This window comes from Aquarana catesbeiana, linkage group LG05 (assembly GCF_042186555.1).
Source record: "Aquarana catesbeiana isolate 2022-GZ linkage group LG05, ASM4218655v1, whole genome shotgun sequence".
In the NCBI taxonomy this organism is placed as follows: Eukaryota; Metazoa; Chordata; class Amphibia; order Anura; family Ranidae; genus Aquarana; species Aquarana catesbeiana.
Window position 1 is genome coordinate 5,078,417 of NC_133328.1, and position 24,487 is coordinate 5,102,903.

General features: G+C 45.9%; 1 protein-coding gene across 1 annotated transcript; it reads left to right on the forward strand.

Moving 5' to 3' along the window:
• The first annotated feature begins 238 nt into the window (after positions 1-238).
• Positions 239-23,431, forward strand: LOC141145748 (uncharacterized). The gene is made up of 5 exons (XM_073632629.1): positions 239-244; positions 1,098-2,547; positions 2,859-6,701; positions 18,179-18,252; positions 20,734-23,431. The coding sequence occupies exons 1-5, from the start codon at positions 239-241 to the stop codon at positions 20,821-20,823; spliced, it is 5,463 nt and encodes a 1,820-aa protein (XP_073488730.1). The 3' UTR covers positions 20,824-23,431.
• Positions 23,432-24,487: the final 1,056 nt, after the last annotated feature.

The following is a 24,487-nucleotide window of genomic DNA, read 5'->3' on the forward strand; positions in this document are numbered from 1 at the left end:
AACATGCATCTACCCCTGAGGAAGCGAGGTACAGTCTTGCAGAAAGGCATTGGGTCTTTTGATGCCTGTGCATACTTTAGGACATACATGCATTAATGTTACTATGTGCAATCCTGTTGGCTTAGCAATTGTTTGCATCACCCATATAGGTATACTATCTTTGAACACATATTTTTACTGTGCTCACCTCATCTAAAGTCTCAGGGTGACTTCTTGTATAGATTTGCTATTCTTAGGGATGGAGGTATGTCATTGGTGACACAAGACCTTTTCTTTTTGTTGTTATATTGTATATTAAGAGCCAAGAAGGTGGGGGTGTTGACTCTAGTATGTCGCGGTCTCTACCGTGCCATGTAGTCGGCCAGGCATGGTCACGCCCCAAGTGGCTCAATGAGGTATTGAACCCATGAACTGCCTGTTTGGTGCTTCTGTTACTTTGCCTCTGAGCCACACCTCAGTTCCTTTCAGCCTGCTTTCCAGCTTTGCCTAGTTCTGCATGAAGTACTAGGGCCATATTCTGGATCTTGTTACAATTTGTACCTGTCTCTCCTGGTTCAGCTGAGGCAGTTTATCCAATCAGCCGGGTAAAAAAAAAAAACACTGCCTCACTCTGAGGGCTTTGTTAGTTCATTGTTTCCTGTTTTGCTAAAGGTGCCAGTATTCCTGTGTGCCAGTTTCAGCGTTCGAAGACTGACTCCGGCTTCTGACCCTGGCTCTGCTTATCGTTTATTCTGACTTCTGGAGTCCCTGACTACGGCTTTACCTCGACTATCCTTTGGCAAATTCCTGTCAAGCCCCTGTGCACAGATTCACAGCCCAGATAGCTTATTACCGTGGGCTGTGTGTATTTGCAAGGGTGAGCATACATCTCTGCACCTTGAACTCCAACCTAGGTAAGCCGTTACATAGTATATATTCTGTGGAGGGTCATATAAAAATATGATGGTGCCTATCAAACTGGCCCACCATAGAACATGTCCTAGGGTCAATATCCTCACCTTCTTGACTCTAAAGGGTATTCAACAAACTTAAAAAAATAAATAACTGGCCTTTTTTTTCTATGTTGTTGATAATGATTTGATTTATTAATTCTGCAGCCACTTATTCAACAACTCAGAGCCCACCTGCTGCAACATCGGCCATGGAAGTGGATACCATATCAACTAAAACCATGCCCGTGTATACAACTGAAACCATGCCCGTGTATACAACTGAAACCATGCCCACGGATACAACTGAAACCATGCCCACGGATACAACTGAAACCATACCAACCAATACAACTGAAACTATACCAACCAATACAGCAGAAGCCATATCTACCAGTACAGCAGAAACCATACCTAACTCTACATTTGAAACCATACCTAACTCTACATTTGAAACCATACCCACACCCATCTCTACAACTGACCCCACACCCATCTCTACAACTGACCCCACACCCATCTCTACAACTGACACCACACCCATTTCTACAACTGACCCCGCACCCACCTCTGTTATTGACTTTACACCCATCTCTACAACTGACTCCACGCCCATCTCTACAACTGACTCCACGCCCATCTCTACAACTGACACCACGCCCATCTCTACAACTGACTCCACGCCCATCTCTACAACTGACTCCACGCCCATCTCTACAACTGACACCACACCCACCCCTGTTATTGACTTTACACCCATCTCTACAACTGACCCAGCACCCATCTATACAACTGACCCCACACCCAGCCCTGTTATTGACTTTACATCCATCTCTACAACTGACACCACGCCCATCTTTACAACTGACTCCACGCCCATCTCTACAACTGACTCCACGCCCATCTCTACAACTGACTCCACGCCCATCTATACAACTAACCCCACACCCAGCCCTGTTATTGACTTTACATCCATCTCTACAACTGACACCACGCCCATCTCTACAACTGACTCCACGCCCATCTCTACAACTGACTCCACGCCCATCTCTACAACTGACTCCACGCCCATCTCTACAACTGACTCCATGCCCATCTCTACAACTGACTCCATGCCCATCTCTACAACTGACACCACGCCCATCTCTACAACTGACTCCACGCCCATCTCTACAACTGACACCACACCCACCCCTGTTATTGACTTTACACCCATCTCTACAACTGACCCAGCACCCATCTATACAACTGACCCCACACCCAGCCCTGTTATTGACTTTACATCCATCTCTACAACTGACACCACGCCCATCTCTACAACTGACTCCACGCCCATCTCTACAACTGACTCCACGCCCATCTATACAACTGACCCCACACCCAGCCCTGTTATTGACTTTACATCCATCTCTACAACTGACACCACGCCCATCTCTACAACTGACTCCACGCCCATCTCTACAACTGACTCCACGCCCATCTCTACAACTGACTCCACGCCCATCTCTACAACTGACTCCACGCCCATCTCTACAACTGACTCCACGCCCATCTCTACAACTGACTCCACACCCATCTCTACAACTGATTCCACACCCATCTCTACAACTGACTCCACGCCCATCTATACAACTAACCCCACACCCAGCCCTGTTATTGACTTTACATCCATCTCTACAACTGATACCACGCCCATCTCTACAACTGACTCCACGCCCATCTCTACAACTGACACCACGCCCATCTCTACAACTGACTCCACGCCCATCTCTACAACTGACACCACGCCCATCTCTACAACTGACACCACGCCCATCTCTACAACTGACACCACGCCCATCTCTACAACTGACTCCACGCCCATCTCTACAACTGACACCACACCCACCCTTGTTATTGACTTTACACCCATCTCTACAACTGACCCAGCACCCATCTATACAACTGACCCCACACCCAGCCCTGTTATTGACTTTACATCCATCTCTACAACTGACACCACGCCCATCTCTACAACTGACTCCACGCCCATCTCTACAACTGACTCCACGCCCATCTATACAACTGACCCCACACCCAGCCCTGTTATTGACTTTACATCCATCTCTACAACTGACACCACGCCCATCTCTACAACTGACTCCACGCCCATCTCTACAACTGACTCCACGCCCATCTCTACAACTGACTCCACGCCCATCTCTACAACTGACTCCACGCCCATCTCTACAACTGACTCCACGCCCATCTCTACAACTGACTCCACGCCCATCTCTACAACTGATTCCACGCCCATCTCTACAACTGACTCCACGCCCATCTCTACAACTGACTCCACGCCCATCTCTACAACTGACTCCACACCCATCTCTACAACTGACTCCACGCCCATCTCTACAACTGACTCCACACCCATCTCTACAACTGACACCACACCCACCCCTGTAATTGACTTTACACCCATCTCTACAACTGACTCCACGCCCATCTATACAACTGACCCCACGCCCATCTATACAACTGACCCCACACCCAGCCCTGTTATTGACTTTACATCCATCTCTACAACTGACACCACGCCCATCTCTACAACTGACTCCATGCCCATCTCTACAACTGACTCCACACCCATCTCTACAACTGAACCCACACCCATCTCTACAACTGACACCACACCCACCCCTGTAATTGACTTTACACCCATCTCTACAACTGACCCCACACCTATCTCTACAACTAACCCCACACCCACCCCTGTTATTGACTTTACACCCATCTCTACAACTGACCCAGCACCCATCTATACAACTGACCCCACACCCAGCCCTGTTATTGACTTTACATCCATCTCTACAACTGACACCACGCCCATCTCTACAACTGACCCTGCACTCACCACCATTATTGATTTTACACCCATCTCTACAACTGACCCCACACCCATCTCTACAACTGACCCCACACCCATCTCTACAACTGACCCTGCACTCACCACCGTTATTGATTTTACACCCATTTCTACAACTGACCCTTTATCTAGTTCTACAACTGATAGCTTAGCCAGCTCTACAATTCAATTTATACCAACCTCTTCATCTATGCTCATACTAAACACAACTGAAACCATACCAACCAATACAACTGATACCATAACCGCCGACACAAATGAAACCCTACCAACTAATACAACTGAAAACATACCCGACCATACAACTAAAACCATACCCACCAGTACAGCAGAAGCCATATCTACCAATACAGCAGAAACCATACCTAACTCTACAACTAAAGCCTCACCCATCTCTACAACTGACCCCGCACTCACCCCTGTAATTGACTTCACATCCATCCCTGTAACTCAATCCATACCCACCACAACTGACCCTTTAGCTAGTGCTACAATTGATACTATAGCCAGCTCTACAATTCAATCTATACCAACATCTTCATCCACGCTCATACTAAACACACCAACTGACACCCTATCCACCACAACTGATGTTACACCCACTCCTACAACTGGCACCTTACTCACTTCTAAAACTGACTTCACAACCACCTCTACGACTCATTCTGTACCCACCATGACTGAACCTATACCCAGTTCTACAACTGATTCCCTTATTAACACTACAACCCAGTTTACTTCCAACATAGCTGATTATATGTCTACTTCTAACATAGAAAACTTAAATCTCACCTCATCAAGAACCAACATCTCTACTGCCTTTACTACACTAGAAACATCTGCACAATTTTCATATGCTACTGAAACGTCACCCACTGTTATGAATGAAAGTATACTTCTATCTACTATTCCTAAAGAGGAGTCATCTACAAGTATACATTCATCTTTTATTCCAACAACTGAGTCTTCTTCTACCAGCACTCGAGTACCAGAAGAACCCATCATTTCCAGTGCAGTACCAGCCAATACAACTAGTTCTGCTACCATGACCGAATTTTTCACCACAACCAAACCCCCTACAACGCAAACTCCAATCATAAGTACAATCATTTCCACAACCATACCTACTACCTCTACCACAACTCCTGCAAGTCTAACAAATGATTCAGTGACTACAACGTCCAACACCATAACCAATATGACAAATGTAACCACTTCTGAAGAAGATACAACTATTGCATCAACTACAATAAGCACAACCGACCAACCTGCAATGAGTACCGCAACAAGTTTGGCTGTAAATATGACAACAACCCCAGCTGAAAATACTGCTGCAAACACTACCACAAGTATTACCACTACTAGTCTCCCAGCAAGCACAGTGGCCAACTCTACAACAACCGAACCCCCTGTGACCAGTATACCATCTACCACCATAATTACTACTACTAGTCTCCCAACAAGCCCAGCACCAAACTCAACAACAACGATTATACCTACTTTGACCAGTACACCATCTACCACCATAATTAATACTACTAGTCTCCCAACAAGCCCAGTGCCAAACTCAACAACAACGATTATACCTACTTTGACCAGTACACCATCTACCACCATAATTAATACTACTAGTCTCCCAACAAGCCCAGTAATAAACTCAACAAGAACCATACCTCCTGTGACCAGTACTCCATCTACCACCACAATTACTACTACTAGTCTCCCAACAAGCCCAGTAACAAACTCAACAACAACCATACCTCCTGTGACCAGTACTCCATCTACCACCACAATTACTACTACTAGTCTCCCAACAAGCCCAGTAATAAACTCAACAACAACCATACCTCCTGTGACCAGTACTCCATCTACCACCACAATTACTACTACTAGTCTCCCAACAAGCCCAGTGCCAAACTCAACAACAACCATACCTCCTGTGACCAGTACTCCATCTACCACCACAATTACTACTACTAGTCTCCCAACAAGCCCAGTAATAAACTCAACAACAACGATTATACCTACTTTGACCAGTACACCATCTACCACCATAATTAATACTACTAGTCTCCCAACAAGCCCAGTAATAAACTCAACAAGAACCATACCTCCTGCGACCAGTACTCAATCTACCACCACAATTACTACTACTAGTCTCCCAACAAGCCCAGTAACAAACTCAACAACAACCATACCTCCTGTGACCAGTACTCCATCTACCACCACAATTACTACTACTAGTCTCCCAACAAGCCCAGTAATAAACTCAACAACAACCATACCTCCTGTGACCAGTACTCCATCTACCACCACAATTACTACTACTAGTCTCCCAACAAGCCCAGTGCCAAACTCAACAACAACCATACCTCCTGTGACCAGTACTCCATCTACCACCACAATTACTACTACTAGTCTCCCAACAAGCCCAGTAATAAACTCAACAACAACGATTATACCTACTTTGACCAGTACACCATCTACCACCATAATTAATACTACTAGTCTCCCAACAAGCCCAGTAATAAACTCAACAAGAACCATACCTCCTGCGACCAGTACTCAATCTACCACCACAATTACTACTACTAGTCTCCCAACAAGCCCAGTAACAAACTCAACAACAACCATACCTCCTGTGACCAGTACTCCATCTACCACCACAATTACTACTACTAGTCTCCCAACAAGCCCAGTGCCAAACTCAACAACAACCATACCTCCTGTGACCAGTACTCCATCTACCACCACAATTACTACTACTAGTCTCCCAACAAGCCCAGTAATAAACTCAACAACAACCAAACGCCCTGTGACCAGTACATCATCTACTACCACAGCAACTGAAGCCTATATATCAGGTAAGTTTATTGACATTTAAACATAACTCTGCCATTACCCTATGAGTAGGCTCCTAACCAAGTGAAACGCGATAGTATGTTTGTGCACTGAATGAAGTGCTTCGTTTATAGGATGGATCAATAAATTGATTTGATGCTTTTAATATGGTGAACAGTCCCCACTTTTTCCCCTTTATTTGGATCTCCTGCTATTGGGAAATACTAATAAAAAAAACTTTTAGCTGCATTACTTAACATTGGGGCTCATGCACACGGATGCAGAGGGGCGTACACCACCACAATTCTGATTATTTCTGCGTCTGGGAGCCATAGGTGTTTGCATGCAGCCATGGCCATTGGCCAGCAGCTTGTACAAAGTAATGAAAGGCTAACGGACGCCTTTGCTGTACAAATGCAACTACCCGTCCGAGCAGTTAGCAGTTACATACATGTTATGTACAGATATGGATGAGCGGTGTGTCATTACATCCAAAACAGCCGCAGCATCTGTCAGCCTATCAATGATTTGCAAAGGCCTGCTGGCTGCGGCTGTATGCAGACACCTTTGACTCCCTTGCACAATACTTCTTGTCTGCCACTAGATGTCCTCAGTCTTTTGTGTCGAATGACAGCCAGCATCATTCAACGCACTTCCTCTGAATCCCAGATGTCATGGACCCGCCTCGGGGGTTCAGAATACTACTACAGAGCATGCATAAATATGTAAATGCTGTTTAGTGTAGCAGTATAGGCCACTCAGTGTCGGGACAAGGTCATTTAGAGCCCGGGGCAAACATGTGAAACTATGCCCCCCCTCCCCCAACGTGTTGGGGCATTATGCGTCAGCAACCAATCTGCATGCTTATTCCCTAAGTATAACTTTCCCCTCCTCCCAGTGCAAATCCCCCCCCCTCCTAAATCTTTGCCCCCCTATCTCCCCTCTCAGTTCAAATCATCTCTCTTCCCAAATCCCCCCCCCCCATCCAAAAGAAAAAAAAATCACCCCTCCTAGCACAAAATCCTCTACCCCTCAAATGTCCCCTCCGAGCACAAGTTTAGCTCTAGTATTATCAAATCCACTGTATATTATGTGGGCTTAACCACTTCAGCCCCAGAAGGTTTTACCCCCTTAATGACCAGGCCATTTTTGCGATACGGCACTGTGTTATTTTAACTGACAACTACGCGGTCGTGCGACGCTGTACCCAAATAAAATTGATGTCCTTTCCTGACACAAGCATGACAGCATACACGAATGGGATAGGCTCTGCCCCCTCGCCCAATCAGGACTGGTTATACTATATATAAATGAGTCGCCTCCCCCAGGTGGAATTCTCTTTTTTGTTCCGGAAATGCTCAACTGGTTATAGCTGTGAAACAAAGAACATTTTTATTTTTGCCCTCACCTTGCCGGATTCATCTGGCCAGCTGTACAGCTTCAGCCTCTTTCCTGTGATGAAGCCCCTCTGTTCGGTTGTAAAACTTACATACGAGGGACCCCCCTTAGGCCCGGATACTGGGGGGATTCTGGTCTCTCAATGCAGGTAAAACAGTTCTGCCTTGTGGTTGGTTGGGACTGATCCAGTCTCTTCTCCCTGGTGAGTTGTGCCCCCCCCCCCCACACACACACACTATTTGATTAATCTAGCTTTGGGTATGTTTGGTTTGCCTTGCAAAACGCTGGTGTTCTCGTCAGATTAGGCGACCCGTCAGAATGTGTAACGGAAGTGACGTTTTCGCTGCCGCCATCTTGCTACACCTCGCACTCCTCCATAGTAAGGATACACTGAGAAGGGGGAAAGCGGACATCTTATTACACCCACCGGAGTTTTGTATTTTACACTTATTTTTAACAGTAAAGTGAGTTTTTATATAGTGAAATGCAGTACTTGGAACTCCGTCTGACTGGTTAGATGCTTAATTTTAAAAGTAGTGAACTTCTGTCAGATTAGAAAACCTGTGAGATCAGCAGCCTTGCCGCTGGTTTTAAAATTTAACATCTAACCAGTCAGATTCTATGCATTAAGGTAAAAACCTTCTGAGCGCAGCTCCACCCCCCCCCCCAATACTTACCTGAGCCCCATCTCCATCCAGCGATGTCCGGTACTCTCACTACTGATTGGCTGAGAGACAGCAGCAGTGCCATTGGCTCCCGTTGCTGTCAATCAAACCCAGTTAGCCAATCAGGAGAGAGAGAGGGGGTGGGGCCGAACCACGGCTCTGTGTCTGAATGGACACGGGGAGCTGTGGCTCAGCTCGGGTGCCCCCACAGTAAGCTGCTTGCTGTGGGGGGCACTGAACAGGAGGGAGGGGCCAGGAGCTTCAGCCAGGGACCCAAGAAGAGGAGGATCGGGGCTGCTCTGTGCAAAACCATTACACAGAGCAGGTAAGTAGAACATGTTTATTTTAATAGAAAAAAAAAAAAAACTTTACAAAACTTTATTGGTACTCCCAAGCATCTGCCAACATGCGCTTTTTTTGCGTGCGTCAAAGCACTAAGCATTTTGGTGTGGTACAATTTTGGAAAAGAGTCAGGGACTTCTTTTTCTTGGTTTTTTTTTGCACTTTTAGCCCTCGTTCACACCAATGCGATTTGTCATGCGATTTGACAGTTCAAAATTGCATGACAAGTCGCACCCTATTTTTGGCAATGGAACCGTTTGTCGGAAACCATGAAATCAGGCCGAGACAGAAGTACAGTTAAATCACACTTGTTTAATAATAAAAGTAAATAGAACAAATGTAGTAAAAACATAGCCAAAGTTCAGTAACCGGAATGGATAGTCAGCTAAGCCAGAAGTCAGGGATCAATGTAGTGGAACAGCAAGCAGGATCTGGAACCAGAAGGGATGCCAGCAAAGCAAGTCTTGAATGGGATCGCAGGAGATAGTTTCTGTGATGTTGACCAAGGTGAAGGCAGAGATCATCTGGACTGGGCGGCTTAAGTAGGCAGGACTGATGAGCAGGATATCATCAACAGGTGAGTCACTGTGGAGAGAGATAGGAGCTGGCAATTAGTCCACAGCTGAATGGCCAGCTCAGAGAAGGAAGTGCTGATCGCAGCCCTGACACCGTTCAAATTGTTGCGACTCAAGATGCAGCGACTTTAAAAAAGCTTCCTGCATTACTTTTCTGCGATTTTTTTATATTGCGACTTGCACTGATCTGCGGCTTTGAAATCTCGCCGAAATTGCGCGATTTTCAAAGCCGTTCTTAGGGAAACCCATTGGAATGACTGGGCTGCCCTACATGCGACGCGCGGGGAATGCTCTAAAAAACATGTGGAGACAAACGCGTGAGCGCAAACGTGAACCAAGCCTAGGCGTACCTCGGATCCCAAGTGACCCCCATACACTTTCTGTTGCACTGTATCTAAATTTAGGTTGTACTATCGTACTGTGACATGTGTGGCCAGCTTTAGTTCTACAACCATAACGGTTCGGGGAAAGTCCCGGCACGGTTGGCTACAGCTGAACTGAATTCTATTTTGCGTATTGAGAAAGTCTTTTTTTTTTCCGGGTTGAGGATTTTTCTTGTATACGTTACGGGTGGAGGGCGGTGGGATGGTGGAGGTTGTAGTCACCGATGACCTTTCTGCAGGAAGTCCTTTCTAAAGGACGACCTTTTTATTTTCTCTTTTACACTTCGGGAGGGGGTGGGGAGTTATTTCTGCAGTGTACAAAGAGGACACAACCATAAAAGTATGTTTTAAGCACAGCAGTAAAACTTTAAAGCTTTAAAAAAAATAATATATAAGCGCGTAACAAAGTTTCACAAGTTCAGAAACAATTTATGAGTTTTTCAGGAAAAGCCAACATGTTTGAGGGTACAAAAGGACCCCATCACTGGGGCTACCAACAAAACCTATTCATTATAAAATACAAGAAATGCACTATATCGCCAAAAGTATTGGGACGCCTGCCTTTACACGCACATGAACTTTAATGACGTCCCAGTCTTATGCTGGCCATACACTATACGAAAAATCGGCCGAACACATTTTCGAAAAACGAACGTTCGACCGTGACCGCAAACGATCGTGCCATCATGTAATGACCGATAAATTGTTCAGTGGACATGAATAAATAATTTTTTGTTCGTTTTTTTTCCATATACCAAGTGCATACAGTTCGGATGGGAAACACATTAACCCTGCAATTTATCGTACGTTCGGCAGAAATTTTCCAAACTTCCCGTTCGTTTTTTTTCCACAAAAACGTCACAAACGATTATCGATTTGTGCCCATTAACTTACCGAAAAATGAACGAAGTGTCTATACAAACGATTTTTCGGCCAATTTTTCGTATAGTGTATGGCCAGCATTAGTCCGTAGGGTTCAATATTGAGTTGGCTCCGCCCTTTGCAGCTATAACAGCTTCAACTCTTCTGGGAAGGCCGTCCACAAGGTTTAGGAGGGTGTCTATGGGAATGTTTGACCATTCTTCCAGAAGAGCATTTGTGAGGTCAGGCACTGATGTTGGACGAGAAGGCCTGGCTCGCAGTCTCCGCTCTGATTCATCCCAAAGGTGTTCTATCGGGTTGAGGTCAGAACTCTGTGCAGGCCAGTCAAGTTCCTCCACCCAAAATTCGCTCATCCATGTCTTTATGGACCTTGCTTTGTACACTGGTACGCAGTCTCCGCTCTGATTCATCCCAAAGGTGTTCTATCGGGTTGAGGTCAGGACTCTGTGCAGGCCAGTCAAGTTCCTCCATCCCAAACTCGCTCATCCATATCTTTATGGACCTTGCTTTGTGCACTTGTTCAAATCATTTGGTGGAGGGGGGATTATGGTGGGGGGGGGGGGAGGGGGGATTATGGTGTGGGGGGAGGGGGGATTATGGTGTGGCATACCTCCCAACTTTTTCAGATGGGAATGAGGGACACCTATTAGCAAAAGAATGTAGTCATAGGACACACCCCCTGCCATGTCCCCCTTAAAGGAGAATTATACAAACAAAAATGATTAGTTAAACCCACAAATGCTTTTTTTTAACCTCTACTACTCCTTTAGATTGGCTTTCAAAATTTACGAATGCATCAATTTAGAAATTGGATGAAAGGTTTAGCGCTGGGAAATACTTTCTGAAAGATAAAAAGTGCATTTTATATACAACTATATGGATCAGACCAAAATGAGGGACAAATGAGGAGGAAAGAGGGACAGAGGGACATTGCTCCAAATCAGGGACAGTCCCTTGAAGTCAGGGACAGTTGGGAGCTATGGTGGGGGGTTGTTTTTCAGGGGTTGGACTTGGCCCCTTAGTTCCAGTGAAGGGAAGTCTTAAGGCGTCAGCACACCAAGACATTTTGGACAATTTTATGCTCCCAACTTTGTGGGAACAGTTTGGGGACGGCCCCTTCCTGTTCCAACATGACTGCCCACCAGTGCACAAAGCAAGGTCCATAAAAACCATAGATGAGCGAGTTTGGGGTGGAGGAACTTGACTGGCCTGCACAGAGTTCTGACCTCAACCCGATAGAACACCTTTGGGATAAATTAGAGCCGAGACTGCGAGCCAGACCTTCTCATCCAACATCAGTGCCTGACCTCACAAACGCGCATCTGGAAGAATGGTCAAACATTCCCATAGACACCCTCCTAAACCTTGTGGACGGCCTTCCCAGAAGAGTTGAAGCTGTTATAGCTGCAAAGGGCGGAGCCAACTCAATATTGAACCCTACGGACTGGGATGTCATTAAAGTTCATAGTTACATAGTAGGTGAGGTTGAAAAAAGACACAAGTCCATCAAGTCCAACCTATGTGTGTGATTATGTGTCAGTATTACATTACATATCCCTGTATGTTGTGGTCATTCAGGTGATTATCTAATAGTTTCTTGAAGCTATCAATGCTCCCCGCTGAGACCACCGCCTGTGGAAGGGAATTCCACATCCTTGCCACTCTTACAGTAAAGAACCCTCTACGTAGTTTAAGGTTAAACCTCTTTTCTTCTAATTTTAATGAGTGGCCACGAGTCTAATTAAACTCTCTTCTGCGAAAAAGTTTTATCCCTATTGTGGGGTCACCAGTCCAGTATTTGTAAATTGAAATCATATCCCCTCTCAAGCGTCTCTTCTCCAGAGAGAATAAGTTCAGAGCTCACAACCTTTCCTCATAACTAAGATCCTCCAGACCCTTTATTAGCTTTGTTGCCCTTCTTTGTACTCGTTCCATTTCCAGTACATCCTTCCTGAGGACTGGTGCCCAGAACTGGACCGCATACTCCAGGTGCGGCCGGACCAGAGTCTTGTAGAGTGGGAGAATTATCGTTTTATCTCTGGAGTTGATCCCCTTTTTAATGCCAATATTCTGTTTGCTTTGTTAGCAGCAGCTTGGCATTGCATGTCATTGCTGAGCCTATCATCTACTAGGACCCCCAGGTCCTTTTCCATCCTAGATCCCCCCAGAGGTTCTCCCCCCAGTCTATAGATTGCATTCAGATTTTTGCCACCCAAATGCATTATTTTACATTTTTCTACATTGAACCTCATTTGCCATGTAGTTGCCACCCAATTAATTTGTTCAGATCTTCCTGCAAGGTTTCCACATCCTGCGGAGAAGTTATTGCCCTGCTTAGCTTAGTATCGTCTGCAAATACAGAGATTGAACTGTTTCTCCCATCCTCCAGATCGTTTATGAACAAATTAAATAGGATGTGTGTGTGTAAAGGCAGGCGTCCCAATACTTTTGGCAATATAGTGTATATATTGTGATATTTGTGGGGTTTCACCCAAGTGTAGTCCTTCCCAATGAGTTCAGCCTAGGATTAAGGAATACAGTTCCAGGCTTGTTGGCTACCTTAATTTTAAAAGAAAGTAAAAGCTCCAACAAAAGTGGGTTTCCTCCGGGTACTCCGGTTTCCTCCCACACTCCAAAGACATGCTGGTAGGTTAATTGGCTTCTGTCCAAAATTGGCCCTAGTATATGAATGGGGACCTTTGATTGAGGGTAGGGACTGATGTGAGTGTGCGATGTACAGGGTTAGGAACAAGGGTCAGGGTTGTAGACACACACTCACTCAGGTTGAACTGGATGGACTGGTGTCTTTATTCAACCTTACTAACTATGTAACTATGTAACTATGTAACAAAACAGTTGCCTTCACAGATGTTTCCACCATCATTTCAAACACAAAGGACAAAAAGGACACCAAGCCTCCTGGTCTCCTCTCGCTGGGTCACTGCTCAGACCTCAAGTCTAGGCCTTTTGGTTTTGTTCCTTAAGATCGTCCCTCAGCATCACTGGTGCTCACATACAACTCTGCACCTCCCTCTCTGCTCTCTTGGTTGCAGCACTCTGTTGTCGGCTGAGTTGGACACCCCTGTTCTGGACACTTTACCCAAGTTTGGGTCCAGCTTCTCTCCATCTAGCTGCCAGTTTGGAGGATCGTAGGCAAGATAACCCTGTACATAGGACAGATTGGCAGAGTCAATGTTTAGTGGAAGGAGAGGACTCCTGTGGCAGGATTCATTGGTGCCCTGGTAACTCATAAACCCTTGCAGACGAGGGTATACAGTCATGCGGCCTCACGGAGGTGGGTTTATATCTGTGGGGGCCACAAATATTCTCCATTGTGTTTGTGCTGAGAGCGCGCTTCACAATACACTTCCAGCCCAGAGACCGAGCTGTCACAGAGAGCTTGGGGTCTCGTATTGATGATCGGCGCCCTTCATTCCCGACCGAGAGGCCCAGTTCCCGATCACCTGATCACTGTGATAGCCTCTGATTGGCAGTGATCAGTCACTGTACAACTCACCCCTGTGGGGTTTTTTTTCTCCTCTTGAATAGAAAAAAAGATGTACAGAGTATTAAACAGCTAGAGGAGAAAATTGGAAACAAAGAAAAATGTGTGTAAAAAAAAAACTCCGACTCAAAGGGCTCATTTACATTTGCTGCGACTTGAACACACATTAAAGCGCCTACCGCTTCAACATGCTTTTTTGATGTTTTTCATGCTTCGGTGATGCTTTTTTGAAGCTTTAATGAAGTTTGGCAAATGCCCTGTGTGTGTTAATTTTTTATGTGTTTTAAAGGGGTCCAGTAGTACCCCAACTCAGCAGATCCCCAGCTCATTAGTACCACTGCTCAGCAGATGCCCAGCTCATTGGTACCCTCGTTCAGCAGATCCACAGCTCATTGGTACCCTCGTTCAGCAGATCCACAGCTCATTGGTACCCTCGTTCAGCAGATCCACAGCTCATTGGTACCCTCGTTCAGCAGATCCCCAGCTCATTAGTACCCTCGTTCAGCAGATCCCCAGTTCACTGGTACTTTCGTTCAGCAGATCCCCAGCTCATTAGTACCCTCGTTCAGCAGATCCCCAGTTCACTGGTACTTTCGTTTAGTAGATCGCCAGCTCATTGGTACCCTCGTTCAGTAGATTCCTAGCTTATTATTACCCTCGTTCAGTAGATCCCCAGCTCATTAGTACCCCTGTTCAACAGCTCCCCAGCTCATTAGTACCCTCGTTCAGCAGATCCCCGGCTTATTGGTACCCTCGCTTAGCAGAACCCCAGCTGATTAGTACCCCTGTTCAGGAGATCCCCAGCTCATTAGTACCCCTGTTCAGGAGATCCCCAGCTCATTAGTACACTCGCTCAGCAGAACCCCAGCTCATTAGTAACTTGATTAAGCAGAACCACAGCTCATTAGTATCCCTGTTCAGGAGATCCCCAGCTCATTGGTACCCTCATTCAGCAGATCCCCTGCTCAGTAGTACCCCCAGCTCTGCTGATGCCCCACTCAATAGTAACCCCATTCACCTTCCTGCTGCTCCAGGCTGCACACCAGATGTGACGTCTGCACCAGACACTCCCAGAATATATACACATGAACCGGAAGTGACTGCTGATGACGTCTTCCTTGTTCGCTTCTTGGTTTCCCAGTGCATCCTGGGAGATCTCATACCTGCAAAACCTCCAACACAAAGTGACACTAAAGCTGAATAAAAGCCTCTTAAAAGATTCCGGTGCCGTTAGTGAGTGTTGTCATGGACTTCTATGGAGGCTTTGGCGATGCATTGAAGTACCAAGAAAGTGACACGGGGGGATCATTTTTGAAGTGAAGCAAACACAACATGTGACCAGGACTGTAAGGTCACCATTTTATTTAGTGACAGGAGCTCTGATTGGCATTTCGAAGTGCTTTGAAAATGGCGTGTCCAGCGCCACATATGGAAGCAAGTGTAAATGAGCCCCGTACTGTTCATGCCACCTTGCTGCAATCTCAGTTTACTGGATAAAGATTTGCTCCATAAGATGCTGTCCTTGTTGGTGGCTCCCCCCGTTCCCCCCGCTCCCCCCCGCTCACTGCTGTTAGTACCCACTACCTATTTTTACAAGAAAACATCCTGGTGCTTTTGGCTCTAATATCTTATGCCGGGTTTGGTTTATGTTTAGCGCCGCGACGTCCTGCAAGCGACGCTCACACACATTCCTGTACAGGGGAATGCCTCCAATAACATTTTGAGGTGGTTCCTGATGAACCGGGTACAATCCCCTTCGTGGGTGAACATCCCTCAATTGAAAAGTCAAATGAGCTGGGCGGAAATTGTCAGCTGCCAAGTGACTGCATCCAATCAGATCAGGGCCAGCGCTACCTTTTAGGCAAGGTAGGCGCCGGCCTAGAGCACACATCAGTCGGGGGATCCGGAAGTGCCTCCTCCTCATTGGCTGGCTGTGCAGGTTAGGGACAGCCTGAAAAGGAAAGGGGACTTCCGGTTGTGAGAAGCTCCTTCTCCATGGACAGTCCTATAGGGACAACTCTCCCTGTGTCTCCCCAGAAATAAGGGAAGTTACCCGGATCCGGCTGTCTGTCCTCCCCTCCCCCTCACCCCGGGATGATGAGTGACAGGCTCGTGTCTGCAGAATCACCCCCCCCTCCCCCGTCATCTCCATCCTTCTATCACCCAGTACAGAGGGTCCTGGAGGAGCACCCAGGAGGAAGCGTCTGATCCCCGAGCTCCGGGCGAGGCGTACGCAGCGCGCAGCTCCCGGGACACCGATCTGCTCGCCTGGGATCTACATGTGGCTTTGAGAATGCGGTCGGCCTTATGGTCCCCGTGGCCCTTCTGTTCCTGCTCGGGGCCTCAGATTGCCTGGCTGATGCCTGCAGCTGCTCCCCCGTGCATCCCTAGAGACCACCTGTCTATTCACTACCCTAGCCTGTCCATATGCTACCCTAGTCTGTCTATATACTACCCTAGCCCATCCATATACTACCCTAGCCTGTCCATATACTTCCCTAGCCTGTCCATATACTACCCTAGCCAGTCCATATACAACCCTAGCCTGTCTATATACTACCCTAGCCTGTCCATATACTACCCTAGCCTGTCCATATACTACCCTAGCCTGTCTATATACTACCCTAGCCTGTCCATATACTACCCTAGCCTGTCTATATACTACCCTAGCCCGTCTATATACTACCCTAGCCCGTCTATATACTACCCTAGCCCGTCCATATACTACCCTAGCCTGTCCATATACTACCCTAGCCCATCCATATACTACCCTAGCCCATCCATATACTACCCTAGCCCGTCTATATACTACCCTAGCCTGTCTATATACTACCCTAGCCCGTCCATATACTACCCTAGCCTGTCTATATACTACCCTAGCCTGTCTATATACTACCCTAGCCTGTCTATATACTACCCTAGCCTGTCTATATACTACCCTAGCCTGTCTATATACTACCCTAGCCTGTCCATATACTACCCTATCCCGTTTATATACTAGCCTAGCCTGTCTATATACTATGGGAGAAAAGCAAGGTGTGCCAAAAAGGAAGTGCAGAAGAAGATGCAACTAATGGTATATTCAATTAAAATCAGCCAAATGGCTACTCACACTTATATAAAGATTAGTAGGCATCTAAAAATATAATACTGTGGTCACTCAGCAGGTCCCCGGTGGATGGCGGTATGTAGATTTTAACATGAGAGAAACAATCCTGTTCCAACATGACTACACAAAGCAGGGTCCATAAAGACATGGATGAGCGAGTTTGGGGTGGAGGAACTTGTCTGGCCTGCACAGAGTCCTGACCTTAACCTGATAGAATATCTTTGGGATGAATTAGAGCGGAGACTGCGAGCCAAGCCTTCTCGTCCAACATCAGTGCACTTCTGGAAGAATGGTTGAACATTCCCATAGACACCCTGCTAAACTTAGTGGACAGCCTTCCGATTGGAATAGTGCCCCATTGGTACGGTCAGTGATGGTGTTCCATCATTGGTGTCATTTGGAGGAGCAGTGCCCTAAGGGTTGGATTAAGGCAAGCAAAGGGCCACATCCGGCCCCCAGGCCACAGTTTGGAGAACACTGCTCTATATAAATAAACCGTTAGAAGTTCTCTTACCAAAAGACAGAATATTGGTATCTCCTATTATTTATTTATAGATTGCCACTATTGATCTTTCTCCATAATACAGTCTGTGGTTACATTGCATTATCCATGAGCATTTTCTCCACATTGTTCTTTGCAGGAAAGTATGTCTTTAAAGTGAGTTTAAAGGGTTCTACATCTGCTGATTCTTCAATGACACCCCTTTTACAGAAGGTAATATATCTCAGAAAGCAACCTTTGCATGTAACGTGATAATCTAATACAGCCTTTCTCAACATTTTTACTCTCGAGGAACTCTTCAAATAAATTTCAGGTCTCGGGGTACCCCTACAAAAACCAACTCACTGGGGGACAGTCGGAGAAATACCCCTTACATTGGTGATCAGTGAGAAGAATGCTCCTTACATTGGTGATCAGTGAGAAGAATGTTCCTTACATTGGTGATCAGTGAGAAGAATGTTCCTTACATTGGTGATCAGTGAGAAGAATGTTCCTTACATTGGTGGTCAGTGGGAAGAATGTTTCTTACATTGGTGGCCAGTGGGAAGAATGTTTCTTACATTGGTGGCCAGTGGGAAGAATGCCCCTTACATTGGTGATCAGTGGGAAGAATGTTCCTTACATTGGTGATCAGTGAGAAGAATGTTCCTTACATTGGTGGTCAGTGGGAAGAATGTTCCTTACATTGGTGATCAGTGAGAAGAATGTCCCTTACATTGGTGATCAGTGAGAAGAATGTTCCTTACATTGGTGATCAGTGAGAAGAATGTTCCTTACATTGGTGGTCAGTGGGAAGAATGTTCCTTACATTGGTGATCAGTGAGAAGAATGTCCCTTACATTGGTGATCAGTGAGAAGAATGTTCCTTACATTGGTGGTCAGTGGGAAGAATGTTCCTTACATTGGTGATCAGTGGGAAGAATGTTCCTTACATTGGTGGTCAGTGAGAAGAATGTTCCTTACACTGGGGATCAGTGAGAAGAATGTTCCTTACATTGGTGATCAGTGAGAAGAATGTTCCTTACATTGGTGATCAGTGGGAAGAATGTTCCTTACATTGGTGATCAGTGGGAAGAATGCTCCTTACATTGGTGGTCAGTGGGAAGAATGTTCCTTACATTGGTGATCAGTGAGAAGAATGTTCCTTACATTGGGGATCAGTGAGAAGAATGTTCCTTACATTGGTGATCAGTGGGAAGAATGTTCCTTACATTGGTGGCCAGTGGGAAGAATGCTCCTTACATTGGTGGTCAGTGGGAAGAATGTTCCTTACATTGGTGATCAGTGAGAAGAATGTTCCTTACATTGGTGATCAGTGGGAAGAATGTTCCTTACATTGGGGATCAGTGAGAAGAATGTTCCTTACATTGGGGATCAGTGAGAAGAATGTTCCTTACATTGGTGATCAGTGAGAAGAATGCTCCCTACATTGTTGGTCAGTGGGAAGAATGTTCCTTACATTGGTGATCAGTGTGAAGAATTTTCCCTACATTGGTGGCCAGTGGGAGGAATGCTCCTTACATTGGTGGCCAGTGGGAGGAATGCTCCTTACATTGGTGGTCAGTGGGATGAATGCCCCTTTATATTGGTGGCCAGTGGGAAGAATGTTCCTTACATTGGTGGCCAGTGGGAAGATAACTCCCTACATTGATGGCCAGTGGAAAGAATGTCCCTTCCATTGGTGATCAGTGGGAAGAATGCTCTTTACATTGGTGGCCAGTGGGAAGAATGTTCCTTACATTGGTGGCCAGTGGGAAGAATGTTCCTTACATTGGTGATTAGTGTGAAGAATGTTCCTTACATTGGTGGCCAGTGGGATGAATGCCCCTCACATTGGTGGCCAGTAAAAAGAAGGCCACTTACATTGGTAACCAGTGGGAAGAATGTTTCTTACATTGGTGGCCAGTGGGAAGAATGCCCCTTACATTGGTGATCAGTGAGAAGAATGTTCCTTACATTGGTGGCCAGTGGGAAGAATGCCCCTTACATTGGTGGCCATGGGGAAGAATGCTCCTTACATTGGTGATCAGTGGGATGAATGCTCCTTACATTGGTGATCAGTGAGAAGAATGTTCCTTACATTGGTGATCAGTGGGATGAATGCTCCTTACATTGATGATCAGTGAGAAGAATGTCCCTTACATTGGTGGTCAGTGGGAAGAATGATCCTTACATTGGTGGTCAGTGAGAAGAATGCTCCTTACATTGGTGATCAGTGAGAAGAATGCTCCTTACATTGGTGGTCAGTGGGATGAATGCCCCTTACATTGGTGGCGAGTGGGGAAAAATGTTTCTTACATTGGTAGTCAGTGGTCAGAATATATCTGGCTATTAACATTTATAGATAATAACAGCAGAGATTTTTGATCCAGGAAATATCCATTTGGTGACTGATCAGGAGGGAATGTTCTTGTCCATGCTGGAGCATGTTTTATAAGGTTTTTTTTCCCTTCCTCTGCATCAGCTGTGGATATACGGTTCTGAATATGGAGGTTTTCTATTTATTTATTTTTCCATTGGTTGAACTACATAGATTTGTGTCTTTTTTTTCAACCAGACTATGTAACTATGTTTTGTACTATTTTTAATGGGATTAGTAGTTGTGGTCATTCTTTTTTACCATTGTTTTATCTTATTTTTATATAACAGGAAGCCACCAGCTTCATTCCTATCTCTGTTTTTTTTCCCCCACAGATATGCTCCCTTCTAAGCCCTAAATTTAACGTCACAGGTATCCGTGTATCAATAGCAGGAAACAGCACCATCACACTTATATGCACTTGAATATGTCAAGAGCGCCATCACTTTTTGGACACAAAACCTGCTGTCGCCATCAAAGCAGTGCAGACGAGGAGGATGTCTTTAGTCTTTTTTTTTTTCTAAAAACAGAACTATGGAGATTTTACATGGCCTGTGTGCGTTGTCTGACCACCACACTGGAAAAAAAGCTTACCAGGATCATATCACATTATGGAAAACATTCATAGAATCCACAACTCCGTCTGCATATCTTTGGATATCTATGTAGCTTCTCTGTACACCTTATTCCTACATGTAGTCTGCCATCTTAGAGGAACCAAAATGCGGAGGAATTCTTCCATTTACTGGGAGGTTTGCCAGTTGGTGGGGTCACCTCGCCTCCAAGCAGTTGCAGGACCACTAATGATTAGCTCTGTGGAGGCCCCAAGAACTCTGAAATTTTGGTCTTTTTAACTTCCATGGTGGGCTACGGGGTTCCAAGATACAAGTAACTGCACATACCGAGGACATATCTAAGAGGTCCTTTCTGAGAACTAGACAATGAGACAGGACCTGGCCATAAATCGACCACTCTAGGAAGTAGAACATGTTTTCCTGTTTTTAATTTATTAATTGTTTGAAAAGGAATCAAAAATGTATTAAAAAAATGGTGAGATGCTGGAAGCACTTTGTGTAAAGGTATAATTCTATGGACTCTCGCTGTCACATTCATAGGCAATAGTACAGAGGAAATAGTTCAAACATTGAATATAAAAAAGTATACTGAAAAAAACAAAGAGGTATACAGAGGGAGAATATAGTCCGAATTGACAAGGTTTGCCTTCCTTGTATCTCCAGCCTAGGCCCCACTGAAGGTGGTGTCAAGGGACAGGAGGAACACAAGCACCAGGAGATGTTGATTGCAGAACTTGTGGCTGGAGACGTAGCCTCGGTGGATCAGGCAGGGCATCGGGTCAGGAACAGAGGAGGTGAAGGGTAGATCAGTCGAGGTTAAAGGGGTACTCCATCGGGATTGCAGGTTCTGGATGCGTGACTTGCCGGAGCTCCCAGCAGGCTTGAGGCAGGAACACACTGTGACAACTGTAGCTGAAGGACAGCCAGAGCAGGCACTCAGAGGTGACGTACAGCCAAAACAAGAGATGGAAGCGTAGTCAGAAAGATAGCCAGGGTCAGCAAAGAGAGCAGGCAGTGAGGTACCAGAGAATCAGACAGGAACGTGGTCAGGAGAAGCTGAAGTCAGGAACCATAGAGCAGAAGCATAAGCAGAATCCAAGGTTGGGTCAATAACAAGCCAGGCCAGCAACGGATAGCATACAGAATACAAGCAGGGCACAAGGGAACAGCTTAAGATCAGTCAGCAATGAGCATGAGTCTGAGCATCCTTTAAATAGGCCATCTAGTGCATTGTGGACTTGCCTCCAAGTGTGCGTGCATGCGTGCACGTGGATACCATTTATTGGGCAACACCATGCGCATGTCACGCCTATGCACCCGACGTGTCACAGTAGCTTCCTGACAACACCCCTAGACTGTTCTTGAGCTGGAGAAGAGAGAAAGAAAATGCTGTGTGCCTGGCTGTGCTTGCATTACAATTAGGGGGAGGAATATACTTGCTATTAGTGGTTCCTAAGGGGGTACAGTACAATTGTTGATAGCTGGCAAGGAATTAAACCCAGTGACTTTTGGGGTGAGATCTCCGCACTGCACAAATGATGTACCTATTATGAGGTGTTCTTACCTTACTTTTTAGATTTTTATTTACTTTATCTTATGAAAAATGCAACGGGAGGAGAGAGAACACACAAAGAGGGAGGGGAAACCTAGAAATCCCAGGTGGACAGATATGGTGGGAATATTGCACTGTTGGAGTATCCAAGACATTTAGAAAGCCAGGATATCGCACTGTTGTAGAACCTGATGCCGTGTACACACAGTTGGACTTTCCGGCAGAAAAAGTCTGATGGGAGCTATTGGTCGGACATTCTGACCGTGTGTATGCCCCATCGGACTTTTTCTGTCGGCATTTTCGACAGACTTAGATATAGAACATGTTCTAAATCTTTCCGTTGGAAATGCCGACGGAGTTTTGCCCGATGCAAAGTCCGGCCGTGTGTACTCGGCATAAGACATATAAGAAGCCAGGATATCCCACTGTTGGAGAACCTTATGCCCCATACAGACGATCAGAAATGCCGCCAGCAAAACTTTGATGTGAGCTTTTGGTCGAAAAATGCGACCGTGTGTACGCTCCATCGGACTTTTGCTGGCGGAATTCCCGCCAGCAAGAGATTGAGAGCAGGTTCTCTATTTTTCGGTTGGAAAAAGTTCTTCGTCTGTATGAAATTTGGACGCGCAAAAAACCATGCATGCTTAGAAACAAAACAGCATAGGGGGTCCCCTAGTGGTGGACTTTTCAGGCACATGTAGCAATCATAAAAGAGGTATACTTGGTACAAATATAATTTATTGAATGAACATAATAAAATATAACAACAACTGTAACATCTATTATTTAGGAATGTAAATCCATCAGTATTACAATCGTGTATATACAGAGTTTTGAAGCAGTACTTTTCACCCGACGTGTTTCGGAGTCAATTAAACTCCTTCCTCAGGGGTAGTGTATGCTTTAAATAGTTATTAAACACTGTATTGGCTGACTTGACATTTCATAAAATTTGTGATTAAAAACAGCGACAGTGACAAAGTCTGTCTGCCCGGTATGCTCTTGATTCCAAATTGAACAAACTTCTATGTGTTGGAGATGATGTAAACAGGTAGAAGTGGGTTTTTGTACTCCACCAAGAGTATATATATGTTGTTCTCTTCAAAAAAAAAAGAAAAGCCCAGGAAAAGTGGGCATAAACTAAATGCTTGAGGCTCCACTGAGGAATAATCCAAAATAATTTTGGATGTGGCACAAATTCACAGTCAGATGCTGATCTACAATATACATTATATGCCTAGGAACAATTCAATGCATGCTCGGAGGCATTGAACTTCTATTTCTCGGCTCGTTGTAGTGTTGTACGTCACCGCAATCTTGACGGTCGAAAGTTCAGAGAACTTTTGTGTGACCGGTGTTTTATGTTTTACTCTACTGTTGAGAAGAAATGCAACAACTGTTATTACCTGAACTCAGAGTAGTGCTAACCTCCTGTGATCTCCTGTAAAGCAGCATTCAAACTGGGAGAGGAAGGGCCCAGCACTGGGAGAGGAAGGGCCCAGCACTGGGAGAGGAAGGGGCCAGCACTGGGAGAGGAAGGGGCCAGCACTGGGAGAGGAAGGGGCCAGCACTGGGAGAAGAAAGGTCCAGCACTGGGAGAGGAAGGGGCCAGCACTGGGAGAGGAAGGGGCAAGCACAGGGAGAGAAAGGGGCCAGCACAGGGAGAGGAAGGGGCCAGCACTGGGAGAGGAAGGGGCCAGCACTGGGAGAGGAAGGGGCCAGCAGTGGGAGAAGAAAGGGCCAGCACTGGGAGAGGAAGGGGCCAGCACTGGGAGAGGAAGGGGCCAGTAGTGGGAGAAGAAAGGGCCAGCACTGGGAAAGGAAGGGGCCAGCACTAGGAGTGGAAGGGGCCAGCAGTGGGAGAAGAAGGGGCCAGCTTTGGGAGAGGAAGGGCCAGCACTAGGAGAAGGAGGGGCCAGCACTGGGAGAAGAAGGGGCCAGCACTGGAAGAGGAAGGGGCCA